The sequence below is a fragment of the Monopterus albus genome, unplaced genomic scaffold (assembly GCF_001952655.1).
Source record: "Monopterus albus unplaced genomic scaffold, M_albus_1.0 scaffold148.1, whole genome shotgun sequence".
Lineage (NCBI taxonomy): Eukaryota > Metazoa > Chordata > Actinopteri > Synbranchiformes > Synbranchidae > Monopterus > Monopterus albus.
The window spans coordinates 136107-151918 of record NW_018128028.1 but is presented as its reverse complement, the minus strand read 5'-3'; the positions used below and the strand labels follow the sequence as shown (position 1 = coordinate 151918).

Here is a 15812-nt window from a genome sequence, read left to right as displayed (position 1 = left end):
CATGATTTTTAGATATAAATGAAGTTTTCCCAGTTGTCATGGAATTGAAGATGCTAAAATTTAAATTTTTACTTAAGCTATTTCAGGTTTTAAAGTACCTTGGAAAGATCAGCTGACAAAAGAGTCTCACCTCAGGGTCAGTTTAGTAGCTCTTCTGCAGCATATGATCATAAGGCATACTACAGTATGTATACTAGGGGTACAATGCAGTAGGGGTTACTGTGTCACTCACAGATATCCAGCCTTTGTTTTCTTACAGGGAAAAGCTATATCAGTCTTACTACTGAAGTTTGACACATTTTAATCACACTTTGTTGAGTTTTATTCGTCTCTAAATGTGCAAAACCATTTTCTTCATTTTGAACTTTCCAAACCAACTTTTCTTAAAGCACATCACTAAAAACATTTACATATACTTACATCTTTCCATGTACAGTTACACCTCTTATTGCTCTTATTATAAATTCTCTATCTATGTGTCATTCTCACCACAAACCGTTGTACATTGGAAATATGGCTAGGATTGTTAGCATAATTACTTGGACACACAATGTGACAAAAATCTAAGGCACTAGAAGTCGTAGACTACAGTCAGCGTATTCTGCTGAAGCACACATAAATCTAGGACACTGAAGGTAAGGACAAAATATTCACAGCAGGGTTTTTTTTCTACTTGGCAAATACATGTGACATAGGAGACATCACAATGAAAATGCAAAACAGGAGCATGTGATTTCTTAGCCAAAATATAGGAGCTCATGAACGCAGCTTAGTCAGAGCCCTGTGTCTGAGGAGACTAGTCTATCTCCAGAAATGATTTAATCATACAAAATGGAAATATAGGCACAGTTATATCCTGGTGTGGCTAAATCTCCAGTTTGGGTCCAGATCTGTATCCGACAAAGCCTGAGAAGGGGAAACAGGTGGCGTCTAGCAGCGGCAGTCACCAGTCACAGCACCCATTTAAACATGTCTGCCATCATGGCCGATATGTTTTGATAACATCTTTGATGGGCCTTCTGCATATTGGACAGCACGAATTGATCTGTCTCTTCAGCCTCAGCCCACAGTCATTACACAGACACATGTGTCCGCAGGTGTAGATGACCGTGTCCACCTCCTGGTCGAAGCAAATGGTGCACTCTCCGTTCTTTCCAGCAGAGGGCAGCTCTGAGGCAGTGAGAGTGGGAGAAACAGGGGGGCTGAGAGGGGAGCTGGGAGCAGTCACTAGGAGAAGGAGGAAAACGTGGGTGGTGAAACAGAGCGGACATGAAGACACGTATACACATAACCCTTGTTCTTGTTGTATTTGTGGACAGATGATGCCAGATTCAGATCTGCAGTACTGATGCTTTTACTGTGTTAAAATCCTAAAGTGAAAGATGAAAATATTTCTAAATTATTAAATTTAACAAAAGCTGTTTGTACTATGGCTACAACTAATGTTATCTTCACAATCAATTATTTTTTGTATTCATTTATATATATATATATATAGCATCACAGTTGTTTCCTAGATCCCAAGGTGATGTCATCAAATGTCTGGTTTTATCAGATGTTAGGAACTGCCCTTTTGGGGGTGGCTGTGGCTAGAGCAGGTGGTCCCCTAACTGTAGGGTTGGCGGTTTGATCCCTGGCTATGTTTTTTAACCGTTACTTATTCAGGGTAGGTTCACTGAGAGGCCACCTCTCTTTTTCCTGTTCACATTCACAGTTACACATTCACTGCTGGAAGCTGCCCAGTACGACCACAAACTGAGCCCAGGGTTTACAGAGTATTACATTTTCTCACTGTTTCTCAGTGAGCTGTTCCTCTGTGACTTCGGTAATACATCACTGGAGCTTTGTGAAGTACCCTCTTCCTTCAAATGCTGTACCCTCATCCTGGTTCCCAAGAAATGATAGTATGGTGGTTTGGTGCTATCTGAGTAAGTGTGTAGTTTAAAGGGGCAAAATATTGTAAAGCGCTTCGACTGCACTGTGTGTAGCAAAGTGTAATTTAAGTGCACGCCGATTTACAAGGAAATGTACAAATCTGAAAAGCTTCAATAAAAGAATGTTTGTGTTTTTACTTAAATAATTTAAGGGATTCATTAACTACAGTTGCAAATTAGTTTTCTGTCCGTTCACAGATAAATGAATTGATTATTTGTTAGGGTACAGTATGTACCAAGTCACAGAGGAATATCTCACAGAGAAAGAGTGAGAAAATGTAAATCAAAAGAGACTGGTGGTTGACACACCAAAATGAAGACAAAACGTCTTTGTCCATGTCACATAACAGTGTGCTCCAACAGAAGTGTCATGCCTCTAGGCTACACCACTGTGGGGATCTTAGGAAGCTTTCTACCATATGTGCACTATCCCTTTAGGCATTCTGATAACATTTGGTAACCTACCGAGAGAGGATTCAGAGGCAGAGGAGGATCTGTTGACACTGAATGCCAGGTCTGAGTCACTGTCATCAGGGCTGCTGCTATGAGAAGTGCTGGGGGATGTGGATGGAGGACTGGACTGCAGTGTTCCTATATCACAAAGATAAATACACGAGCACAGCCCAGATAACTAGACTCATGAAGAGCATATGGCATTCAGACAAATTGTGTATTTAACTGTAGTTTCATTTCAATACAGTGTCTCCTTGAATTGTTTGACTCTAGAGTGTAAGGCTTCACAATGACCAGGCCTAAGCACTCAGATTAGATGTGCATATTCGTATTGCATGAAGTTTCCGAGATTTATTTTCTTTTTGATGTTTCTGTTTAGGGATAATGTTGGCTCAGAAACCAAAAACAACCAGAGCTGATGGGAGTTTATGTGGGAGTAGGACAGACAGGTCACTTCTCTAAACTGAGCAGGCACATGCAGATATAAACTACTTGACTGCATTCCTTTAGTCTGGGAAAAAATACATTGCAGGGACTGGCTAGACTCAAGAATAGGCTGATGATAACTGAAGAAGTGTGTCCTTTTTGGGCTTTTATCATTTTAGTTTAAAAGAAAAATGTCGACATTTCGAGAAATAAAAGAATGAGAAGATTGATGCCGCTCTCATTTACCGGTTAGCTTGTCTTAAAAGAGTTGTCAATTTAGCATTGCATTCCTTTACTAGTGTCAAACTCACTGTGGACGGTTAAATAAAAAGTATCAAAAGTGATGCAGCAGAAACAGTGAGATCGGCTGTTTATTCCATGCATTCTTCTTCCTTGTCAAAACCTGGTGTTTACATAACCCACAAAGCAACATAATGTGACTAAAGTAGCCTCAAGCCACTAGCCTCATGTACAGATGAGGAGTGGGCTACAGAGGCCTGGTCAGCTCACTGCTTTCTAACGCCTCACCCACAGATTTTATCACTTTTCAGACTTCTACTCTTGAGACCCGACCGACCCAACCTCAGGTAACATCACTTCAGGCAAATTATCAGATTTTGTGCAGCTCCCTCTGGGTCCACAATGGGCTTCATACAACTTTTTTTTGTTTTTCAGATATTCAATAATACGCAGCAAGACCTGTAAAGAGACCCTGATGTGTATAATCTGTTGATGGTGTTGTTAAATTGATATTTTGTGTTTTATTAGATTAAAAAATAGTGTCAAATAATAAAAATGACTGTAGGAATTGTAACTTTATAAACTTTCATGCAAATAGAATACACAAAAATTTGGTTGAAATTCTTCATATCATCACTTTGTGTAGTTAGTTTTGGCTGCTGTAAATGCACACAGGTTACCTAGTATCCTGAGTCTGTTGACAGCCCCATGCAGGGTGAAAAAGGCCCACAAGACCTGAGAGGAGTCCACACAGAGTAGCCTGCCACGTCCCACTCCATTCACCCCATGGTGCACCTCTCCGCTAGGCAGCAAACTGAAGCTGAGCACGTCTCCGGAGCAAGGCATGGGAAAGCCCCGGTGCACCACCCAATATTCTTTACGGTCTAGGAGAACCTCTGGGTCTGCTGGCAAGTCCCCAGCATGTAGACTAGCTGGGTCACAGGATGTTAAACCAAACAACAGTGCCCCAAAGTAGGGCAGACCCAGGTGGCCGACCTCAACATACAAAGTCTCACTCGCATGCAGTGGCCGGTCACTGAACACCAGAGTCCGGCTGCTGTCCAGAAAGTGGATGCAGGCAACTGAGCGGTCTGCAGAGAGTATGACATCAGATCCACGGACGGGGTGAAAGTGCAAGTCATTATCCAGTGGGGAAGGAAGGCCCCGAACCACCCTCGGGATGCTGAATCCAGTTGAGACAGATGAGGAAGGTGTGGAGGAGAAAGAGGTGGAGGAGCAGGAGGGAATGAGCTGAGTGTAGTTACTGAGCTGGAGGTTGGCCATCTTGGTAGCAGCAGCCTGGTTGTTCTCCAGTTGGTTGTTGCTGTAGTTGGCTGAGTCATGGCTACTCTGGGGGAGATAGGCACTCAAACGGGCCGCAGTCAGGCAGCTGGATCCCACACTCTCAGCAAATGTGCTCTCTGTGGCAGAGAAGATGGACAAGCAAGTACATGACCTGTACCTAGTATCATGTAATCATGTGTCCCCAGTATGCTCAGGACTGTTTTCTTCATTTTGCATTTATATATATTTGGCATTTTCCCCAGAAAAACTTTATCATTAATTATCAGTTATCAATACAAAGTTAAATGCACCAAACATATTTAACTGTGTATTGATAACTGATAAGTTGACAATTCTGTTGCTTGACTAATTGATTAAACTGACCAGTCTCCAACACTTTATTTCATAAAGATGACATAACAAAATGTACAGTATAACCAGACATTTCTGCAAATTCCTAAACTAATATTAGTCGTTAATGTATTTACAATATAGCCACTGCCGTAATGATATTTTATACATTTTCCAAATAAGACACTGTTCACTGTCATGGTATTAGATAATACGCGTTGATGGACACTGCAATCAGAGAGGTAAAATAAGCATCTACGCCAAGAGTCCCCTCTCTGCTGCTCTTGTTGTGATGTTTGCTGTGAAGTTGCATAAATCTTTGTTTGGAGTACAAATACGATGTGCCGGCCAACAGTTCATTCCCTACCTCATTTTCCCCCTTGGCTAACACGGACACTACGCCTCATACATTCATAGTAGCTGAACTCCTCTGTGTATAATGTGCTGATATAAACAAGTCTGCTGCTAGTAGTCCCCATTTGACTAATGATACATTCCTTTATTACTATTTCTAGTGATGCTGGAGCACTTGAGTGCACCGGGCCCTCACCAAAGCTCCTGGGATCTGCTGCCTTGACCAAACATGGCCACAACTCTTGTCAAAGTGAAGATAAACACACCCACTGACTACAAGGGTGAACTACAGAGGACATGGTGATGGAAGTGCAGGAAGTATAGAGGGAGAAAGCGACGAAAACATGGGAAAGTGATAGTAAGGGAGTGTTAAAGGAGGAGCAGGGATGAACTGACTTAATGGTATCTGTTGTCTAAAATCTGTTTTTAATTTGAGGTCAATCAATCCAAGAGGAAGAGCCTCTGGTTTTCTCCATACAAACTCCATTTGTAGTACAGATTTATAGCACAAATCACTGAGTTGTTAAATTGCCCCAGGCTGCACCGCCTGCTCCTACTATATGCCGCAGGCCTCTGCTGCTGCAAGGTTTAGTGGCACAGCTGCTCTCTGGGCTCTTGGCAAGCTGCTTAAATTAGCTGTGAATGTGCTTGACACTATAAAAATACGTTTCTGAGGTTTCATGGTTCAAAGCCATGTTCAAAATGCATGGCCTTTCTAGCTGAAGTTGATTCCAGTCAAAAAAACTAGACAGCACTCAGAAAGCACACACTTGTGCCAAGACATAATGCCAATCATTATTTCCATGATGGGCTGAACATTGTAATATGATGTCCAAGCATTTTAGGCATTATGTAAGGAGTTAGATGCAAAAATACTGAAATTGGCCCTATCTCACAATGGTGAAGAATCCATCCACCCATCCATCATCTATACCGTTTATTCCTGAATAGGGTCACGGAGGCCTGGAACCAATCCCAGCTGACACTGGGTGAGACGCGGGGTTCACCCTGGACAGGTCTGCTGAAGAATCCTTTAAAAAAATTCTGATCAGCACCAAAATCTAAAGGATTCTTCTGTAGACGATACCCTACCTCTCCAAAAACTTTCATCCAAATCTATGCAGAACATTTTGAGTTATGCTGTGGACAAACCAACAAAAGTTGGTTAAAAACTTAACTGCACTGATGCTGGTAAATATCCACAAAGCCATTTTGGATATATGTGATTAGTAATGGTGCAATGTTTAGCACTGTTGCTGCACAGCAAGAAGGTTCTAGGTTTGAGCCCGGAGTTATGGAAAAAGATGCATGTTGAAAAAGATTCAGTTGTGAAATATGTTTCTCTCTCTTCCCCTTTGTATGAGTTGATTACTGCTTGTCTCTCTCTTGGTTGTGTCATGGCAAAGATAATGAATATTTCATAGGAGTATTTTCCCAGAGTGAGTAAACAACATAGTGAAATGTTTACCGAGCAGTGTGACTTCCTGAGTGATGCCATAGATATCTATGATGGCCCAGAGTGGACAGCCGATGCTGAGCCCACAATGGAAGAGGATGGGCTCTCCATCATTGATGCTGTAGAAAACTCTTCCATGGCGATCAGCCCAGAATGACAACATGTTGTCCTTCAAGGCTAGTCTTTCAGGTAGAGCTTTGGCCCAGTAGCCAGGTCGTGTCACCAGGTCTGGGCAAGCATACTTGGGGATGTCGGTAGCAACCAGTTCACTGGGGTCCAGACTGGTGAAACCGAAGCGTAAAGCTCCGCTCCAGCCAGTATGCACGCCAGATAAACGAAGGCGCACCTGAACAAACAGCAATGATATAAGTGCAATTATATTCTTTACATCTGTAGCTCTTAAAAATTGAGTGAGTGAAAAAGAGATAAAAGCACACCTTCTCGTAGAGGTGTACAGGCCGGTGGCTGAATGTGATACCATTACAGAAGCTGTTCTTGCGCGTGGCACGGCGAAGCTGTCCATCCAGTCTGATATTCTTGCCTTTGGCATGTGGGTGAAAATGGGGGGACTCCATGTTGATGTTGACCGGAGGAGCAGACGTTCTCTCCACACCTGCTCCACTGTTAGGCAGGGTGTAGTACTGCCTGCTGGCCACCGGGCGGGGTTGCAGAGTCGCATCTGTGGGTGTAAAAACATCAGGGGTACAGTGAGAGAACGAAAAGTCATCAGTGATTCAGCCTGTCCAACTAAATATGAGAGCAACATGGTATGATTTTGTGCAACTCAAACGAGGTCAAAACAGTAATGTGTGACACAAGGTGTTGGAAGAAGAGGCATACAATATCCTGTTTGCAAGTGGTCTATGGCAGTTGGTTTAGAGGGCAAAGGGTAGCTATGTAAAGGCACCCACAGCCTCACGCACTTCTTTCCCCACACTGATACTATGAAGCTTCTCTGCTCACTTCAACAAGTACATTAAATAGTCCTAGCATGTAACCTACATTTACTGTATGAAAAGCCAAACTGTCCCAAATCAGTCGTCTTTACATTTATATCAGAAAAAAAACTAGGTTTAAACAAAACCCATGTGCATGTAGCCTGTTGCTGGGAGACATAAAAAAGATATGTGGTGTATGTGAAATCCACATAGATTTGAGCAAAGTTAGCATCAGTTGCATCACAGGAGAGAAAAGCTCAACAGACATGTCTTCCTCTTATTTATCAGAATTAGAATCAGAATCAGCTTTAACTGTCAAGTATGTTGAGCGTACAAGAAATTTGTCTCCAGCACGGCGTCTCTCAGTGTGTTTTGGGCTACACACACACACCCTTGGCCTACAGCATAAACAAACCCTGAATAGCCCCTTTCATTCCTGCAGTTATCTTCAGAAATGGAGAATGAAACACAGTGCTTTGTTAGGAAAGAAATTTAGTCTTAATCTGTGATCTCATCTTCACAGGAGCCAGCATCCTGCTTTGGAAAATAATTTCTTGATGAGCATCACAAAAAAAAAATTAACAAGGATCAGAAATCATTAAACAGACAAAGTGAACACTGACTGGAATGAGACTTGGATTGTTTGGGGTTTAATATCACATAACAGTAAAGCTGTAGATGAATGTTTGTGGTATTGACTGGCTGAAATCCAATATTCAAAGGGAGGCAGTGTTTCTATCCTCCTCCGGGCCCACAGAGTGATAACATTTGTGTTTAAAATTCACTGTGATCTGGTGTAAAGACAATAACTCAGTGAAATGTTCCACAGTACATTGCCTAAATTAGACATAGTCACTGATTATATTCTGAACTGTGAAGCTGCAGCAAGAACATCTGTAAGATGTCAAATAATGTGTGCGTGCCTCTTTCCTTTCTACTCAAAGAATTTGGCTTTCGAGGAAGTGAAATGTAATTTGTTTAAAGTGTGTGGAAAAAAAAAACGTGTTGAGTTCAACCCTATAGGCCTTAGGCTTAACTAACTCACTTACAGAGTGATGTGCTGAGACTCTGCGGTTAAAGGACCAATGGTGAAGACTGCTACAGACACTTGTTCACCATTATCAGAGGCAAGATACAGCGCAACAGGTCATTTGGTGAAGTAACGCTTATAGCATGGTCAATGTTAGCCCCAGTTTGTGCCTCTCGTTACAACATTACAAAGCTGAGCATCTGATGTTCTGAAAAACAAATACCCATCACTAAAAAAGCCAGAAGTTAGTATAACTCAATTTTAACTCATCAGATGCCATTTCCAGAATCCTTCCAGACTCTTTTAACCATTTGGATGAAAATGTATTTTGTGTCCTGCAAGATTGAAAAAATATGTCCGTGCATCCCAACAACAGTTTCACACCATTTCACCGATCTGCAGGTGGCGGTAATACACCAGGCGAAGTGTTGTGTTTCACTGACGTGTTTTTAATCAGTCCGGAGTAACAACAAAGATCATTCCCACAGACAAACAAGCTAATCCAGGACTGACAGCTGACAAACATTAACTGTCAGTAGAGGCAGCTCATTGTGAGTTATACTGTCTGTATGGAGATTGATGAAAATACTGTTACTATAGAAAATGACCGGCCTAATCCTTTAATCCAGGTTTCCCTCAGTTGTGTCGGGACTAAGATGCAAGGAAAAAAATGCAAGTGAGGGAAACGTGGATGCAAGTAGTGGAGTTGGGATTCACCAAAGGAAACACATCTAGGAGACATGAGATGTCCTTTCCTCCCATCCTTCATCTGAAGCATCCAATCACCAGTTGATTTTCAATGAAAGGGGCATTGGTCATAACGACTTCTCTGAAGGATGCGCTTGTGAATCTTCACTCCTCACTCATAAAAGCAGGTATAAAAGCTTTAGGGTGCCCTTCAAGATGGCAGACAGGAGTGATTTCTGCATCGAGCAAGTATCAAGGAGTGAACAATCAAGTGAAGGAACAGGGATTTACCCACTGAAGGTTTAAAGAAGTAAACAACAAAACTAGTCTAGCAAGCGTATTGTGAGGATGAAATTGCACTCAGTGTTTTTGCTAGGCCTGAAGGATACAGGCAATGACTTTTGGTGTACACTGAATGTAAATATAACTTTTGTTGTTTACAAGAACACCTCACAAGCAACCTTTAAAATATTTTACTGGCATTTATATTTATTTATATTGATTTTGCTTTCTATTTCTATTTCTCAAACTGCCTTTTTTTCTTTTTTTAGTATTGCACCATAGGAGCGAGGACATGTCATTTCCATTTCCCTGGATAGGAAACTTGAGAAACAGATTAAAAACCTTTTTTACTGTGCAGATGGAGCAGTACCAGATGGTTAATAGAGTCTTTCAGGATTCTGGAAATACCCTCAGAACAGTGCTAAGCCTTGTTAAATGACCTTCTGCATGTTTCAAAGACTGCTAGTTTTTTTTGGGGGGGGGGGATACTTAACACTATGACTTAATGTTAGTACATAAGAGATACAAAGTGGTGCTAGGTCAGTGTCAGCAGTGGATATCTACTCCGAATACCACTTTATGAAGCACATACTGTATGTTGCACTTTAAAGCCTGTTGATGTGACCATTTTATAATCATGTTATCAAAAGCCCCCAGCACATGTGACCCAGTCATGTGACTCTGTTTTAGGAGCAGGAAACAGCGACGTCATTGACACCTGATGGTCCCTGTAGTTAATGACCACCAAAATCATCAAAAAAGCAAAGACATTGACATAGTGGTCCAGGAAGCTGATCAGAAATGTGATTATCATGCACAGCTTAGCAGAGTTTTGGAGGCTGACACTGTCAAAAGCAAAAGCCTTACATGCAGTATGCTTCTGCTACTACACATGACTCAAATACATGTAAAGAGAAACAGCTGGGTAATGAGAACAATGCCTCTCTGTCTTGTTAAGAAAAAGCAGAAATAAAGGCAATCATAAGACTGCACCAGACACAATGCTGTGCTAAAAAAACTTTTTGAAATGTAAAACTAATTATGTGCATTTGTCAGAGCTATCTTTGGCTACAAGATGGCCGGGGTCCTTTATTCTCTCATATCTCTAGGCTATATGCATCCATCTTACAGTAACTCAATCACTGTGGTTTTTAAGGGAATTTCAGGGTCTGTTTTGTTACATCTGATACACTGTGCACATCTAATATATTGTGCACATCTCCACTATAGACCCTGTACACACAGATATTCTATTAACTCCATGTTAATCGAAGCCATACAGGGCAAGCAATAGGACCCAAGCTGCTCCTGCTCCTCTGTGACTAAAATGTTTGCAGTCCAAACCCTACGTCAGCTGGTTCTGGTGGCAGTAACCACATCGTTTAGCCACCGAGTGGGTCTGGTGGGGGGGCGTGGGAGTGCAACAGACATTAAGTCAAAGTGATATGGGGAACAGATTATCAAGAAATGTGCTTTAGGTGGCATGACGAAGTGGTTTGGAGTGATACTCTGAGAGTTCATAATGACAGCTTTATGCAAAAACATGAGGCTGGCAATCAAGTCACATCCAAGAATAATTCGCTGGCAATCACTTGAGATTGCACTTCATATAAGAGAGCTTTAAAACTTTGAATAACTGCAGAATATTACCAGGCACAATTACTGCTGTGCTTGTTATAATTTTAGTTATATTTTGACAAAGTGTCTTCTGTAGTTTTTTTTTTCTTGGATACACACATGATATTAAATACTATGTTACTGCAGGTGACACAAAACAGATAAAAACGAAGCAGCAAATACAGAAACATCAATGTGACTGTGCACCACAGTGTGGTGACACTCAAAAACGCAGAAACCGAGGAGCCATCTAATGCAGATTACTGTGATTTTAAGTAATTTGGAAATTGGCTGTTTGTCTCAGTCAGGAATGCAAAAGACTTACCCACCTTTTTACTGCATATTAAAAAACTTTCAATGCTGTCAATTTTTCCTTTTGGTCAAACTGATTTATTTATCCGTTTTTAGACACTGGTTCCAAAAATAGGACTAGTCTGATTGCTTTATGCATATCATTAGCACTTTTTCTAAATTTAAGGCTTGCATCACTGAATGGAATCGTACAAATGATAGGTAAAAAGTGAATTTGTTGGAGCGCTTGGACTCGCTCCTTGGGAATCACACTCGGATCCCCGTGATGGAAAGCGCGTCTCTACACAGAGCGAACGCAAGTAGCCCAGAGGAATTAGGACAAGCCATGTGAATCTTTGCTATTAAGCTGTTTCTCACAGACACCCATTTTGTGCGTGTGCGTTACAAGCCTCGTGAATTACAAATGGACAACAAGCCTCACCTATTAAAGGTTTAGGTGTCGTGTTCCCCATTATATCCAATAATCCCTCGCACCGGCTGACAAGTTAATTCCGACTGTAATATTTCTCTGCCCATCCATGTATCCTCGGGCTGACGAGCATCTGTCTGTCAGCAGCTCGATCTGTGGATCAGTGCCGTCAAATTGCGCCGTTTCTGCCCGCAGAAGCGTGGACACGCTCTTCTTAATGTCAACCCCAAGCCGCTGCGACAGGCAGACACCTCCAACTGGCGCACAGCAGCCCCCTCCTTTCTTTAGTATAGGCTCCCCTCTTTAAAGACACAGTAAGCAGAGATTCCCCTCAAAACCATCACACAGCCTCTGAATAATTTATCTAATAATTGACTCAAAGCGTGTGATGATGCATAATGAGTGTGCAACCCATAGGGCAAACATCATGTGCGCAGGGGATGTAATCTACAAAAGGAAGTCAAGTCTGTCAGTGCTTTGCATACAGAGGGGCTGTGCAGTCAGCATGGTGCAAACTTTGATTACAATAATTACATTACTAAGTCATTATTAATGGTTGTTTGACTGATCTTTTACTTTTGAGTATCATCCTGGAGGAGTTCAATAGATCTGATTACAGTCAAGAGACTTTCCAGACCTCACAAACCCATCATCAACCCTATCACATTCTCATATATTGGACAAACAGATGAGGACTGAACACTTTTGACAAAAGTCCCAGTGCCATATGAGGAAATCCCCCTTCTCCCCACCCCTGTCCTCTGCGCTCCCACAACCTTGACTGCTGGGGCTTCTCTCAAGCTGTTTCCTGTCTTCTGGACCACACTGCTCTCTGAAGAGCCATGGCCTACAGGGCTTGTAGGACTGAGAACATCGGTGAAGGGAGTGCTGGTGTTCAGCTTATCTCCCAGAGAGGCCTGAGGCACTAGGCAGCTTTGTGTCAAACACTCTGAATAAAGCTTGCTAGTTAACAAATGAAAGAGTGGGACATATTCTTATGCAGGTTAACTGTTCTTATATGATCTATAATACACAGCAGAAAAAGTGGCTCTAGGCTTCTGGAGCTGCCGTTATAGTCACATGTGATCTAATTCAGTCACAGAGCAAACAAATCTTGTGAGAGATGGCATTTTTGTGAAGGCAGACTGGATAAATATAACTCAGAGACAAAAGGGTTTGTTTCTACCTCCTCAATGCTGTTTGTTTTAGCAGGATATGGTGGCTCCTTATATGAGCCCTCAGTGAATAGTGTTTGGGGTGAAGTGAAGCAGGAGAAAATTCCCCTACGCCCTCGCCGTTGCCTCAGAAAGAAAGAGCTGCTGCAGTATAGGAGATTAACGCAGGAAGCGAATATGAGGCTGCAAAGGAGTTTGAAATCAAGCCTTTCTGTATAAACAGAGCAGAGCAGCAGTACCAAGTGCTGCTTCGCTTGATGCTTGCTTTACTGCCTGAGAGCAGACTATGCAGTGTTAATAAAGGTACAATGATAGCTGAGCTGATTTTATTTTAAAAGCAGGGAACTGTACTTTTAACACAATCATTCGTTGTTGGGTGTCTGCAGAAATATTTGGCAGCATCCTACAAAGAAAGAGTTTTGAAAATTTGCTTATATGTTCTCTTTGTTGAGAAACTCAATACCACTTTCATATCTGCTCCTTAAACATGAAGCTGGAGGCAGCAGATGCTTAGCTTAACATAAAGACTGTAACAAGAGTGAAACAGCTAACTTGACTGTATCCAAAGGTAACAAAATCTGCCTACCAGTGCTTCTACTGCTCACTAATTAAATTGTTATAGTGTGTTTGTTTTGTTTGTACAGAAAATGAATAGTGAAAACAATGTGTGGTGTTACACTGGGATATGACAAGACTCCATAAAGTAAGAGCCCCCAGGCCAAGAAACCGTTGAGCACATAACCTCAACAAAAACATGATGTGTAATTTATACTTTGTTTTTGTACTGATTAAAGAAACACTGAAGATAGCCACTTCACCCTGCTTCTAGTCTTTAAGCTAAGCTAAGTACTTGTTGGCCACAGCTTCAAATGTTTACTCTGTACATGTGATATTGGTATTAATCCTGTCAATTCTAACTTTATAAGAGGATTCTGAGCTAAAGTGTACTTTGGCAACTAGATAATAACTTAACAGTGGTCCAGTCTAAAAAACAGGCCGCAGTACTGAAAGATGAACTACAGTATGAAGAGCGGGCATCTCTGGTACAACGTATAAACACTCTGACATGCAGCGAGCTCTCACGCAGTAGATTCATATAGTGTATGGACCATGGAATGTTAAACAAAACAAAATAGTTTAGAGAGTGTGGCAGTTGTATTCTTCATGCTCAGCCAAAGTCTAAACTACGACACGGCATCACCCTCAGCCTTGACCCCGACCCTGTTAACACAGATATGTCAGTCTGATGCCTGTGACAGTGTAACAGAGGAAAAGATGCCTCTTGACACTGGGGACCAGCTGAGAAAGAACCTATATTATTGGTTTGGCTACTCATTTGCAAACGTATCAAAGACATCATTTCAACTTCAGCATAATTTCAGTCTGGACTCTTCGCTTTTTTACATCAGAAGAGACAAAAGCACACACCCCAGCAAGCTCTTGAGATTTTGGTGTGGTTAGTTATTGTGATGTGTGAAAATGATTGGCCTAGAGTTGTGATTTACACCAACAAAACCAGATGGACATACAGTACAACACACTGTTAAAAAAAAAGCATCAACTGACATTTAATTGGATGCAAACAGGAATGCTTTGCTCTAAAATGAACCATAGTGCATACTGTCCCCCCTTCTGGGAATCAAGCATCTGTGATGCAGCAAACTCACGAGGGCCCCTATAGCGAATAAAGTTATTTCTAGAGAAAGAGGGCAGACATGCCTCATTTGATCAAGGAAACTTGGCCCACAGCAGTGTGACTGCTGCCATGCAACACATTGACTGGTCCTTGGATAGCAGGGTGTTATATTTGCAGTATTCTAATTCTCTAAAGATTCAAAGGCAGCGTAGAAATGCTGAACAGATGGCTGTTTGGGAAGGTTTGTACGTGGTGGTCTCAGTATCAGGGGAGGGCTGCTGTCCAAGCCCCAGCCACTGATCTAATGGATGAAGTGAGTCATACCCACCTTCAATGTGAACACAACCATCTCCATCAAACACACACAGGCCAGCACAACAAGCCACATTCATACAACAATGTTTTTATGGTCACCTCTTTTCATTCAAGGACTGTTTTCTACTACAACATATTCACAAAACATATGTTTTCAATATTTGCTCCTGTCTTTTCATTAGGTTGACTCTTAACAGGCTGTTGGAGTCAAGCACCTGCTTTTCAAAAAAGCAATAAGAGTCCAACTATTGGCAAAGCCATGGTATGTGTAAAAAGTTCCTCACACAGATGATGAAACATACTGAGTAAAGAAGGCTTTTTTTTAAATCAAAGCATCAGTGCTGCATTTGCCTTTAATTGGAGTCATTTTAGGGGAGTTCTGCCATGTGCTCGGTGCCCTCACAGATTGTTCTAATTTTCAAAATCCTCAGATCATGAGTCTGGATGCTGTGGCAGCCCTGAGCAGACAAAATGCATGCATGCTTGGTTTCACATCTGCAATTTCAGATTTCAGTAAATTAAAAACACCACTAAGACGTGAGTCGCTGGCAAGTGGTGTAAATTAGGAAAACAAAGCGCTGCTGCTAGAATGAACACTGTACAGTGATGCCGAAAATTGACATCAAATGATGGTGTATAACTGTTTATTCGTGTTCGTTCTGTATTTAATTCAAGTTTTTTAAGTGATTTAGTTTGTGCTATGAAAAAATGAAGAACAGTGTTAATACTTAAAAGGACTGATTCCTCATTTTGCATCAACACAGAAAGCAGAGAAGTGCACATTGTGTAAATAATCTTGTTTTCAGCTTTTCAAACCGCTCCACTGCTCCTAAATCAATTTACAATATAGCCTTAAGCAGTCATTAGTTGGGTTGGGGAGAATGATTTGACTTGATTCACTGGTGCAGGACAT

General features: G+C 41.6%; 1 protein-coding gene across 3 annotated transcripts in view; it reads right to left on the bottom strand.

Moving 5' to 3' along the window:
- Nucleotides 1–294: 294 nt before the first annotated feature.
- The window catches only part of neurl1b (neuralized E3 ubiquitin protein ligase 1B), a 24603-nt gene continuing 9085 nt past the window's right edge, over nt 295–15812 (bottom strand). For 2 of the 3 annotated variants that reach the window (XM_020614653.1, XM_020614655.1), the window contains exons 2-6: nt 6936–7177; nt 6511–6844; nt 3734–4474; nt 2400–2525; nt 295–1227 (exon numbers count right to left, since the gene is read on the bottom strand). In XM_020614653.1, coding sequence (XP_020470309.1) covers nt 980–1227; nt 2400–2525; nt 3734–4474; nt 6511–6844; nt 6936–7177 — 1691 coding nt within the window. In that variant the 3' untranslated portion in view covers nt 295–979. Of the gene's footprint in view, nt 1228–2399; nt 2526–3733; nt 4475–6510; nt 6845–6935; nt 7178–11785; nt 12144–15812 lie in introns of those variants that run through there. The other variant, XM_020614654.1, reaches the window with a different exon arrangement.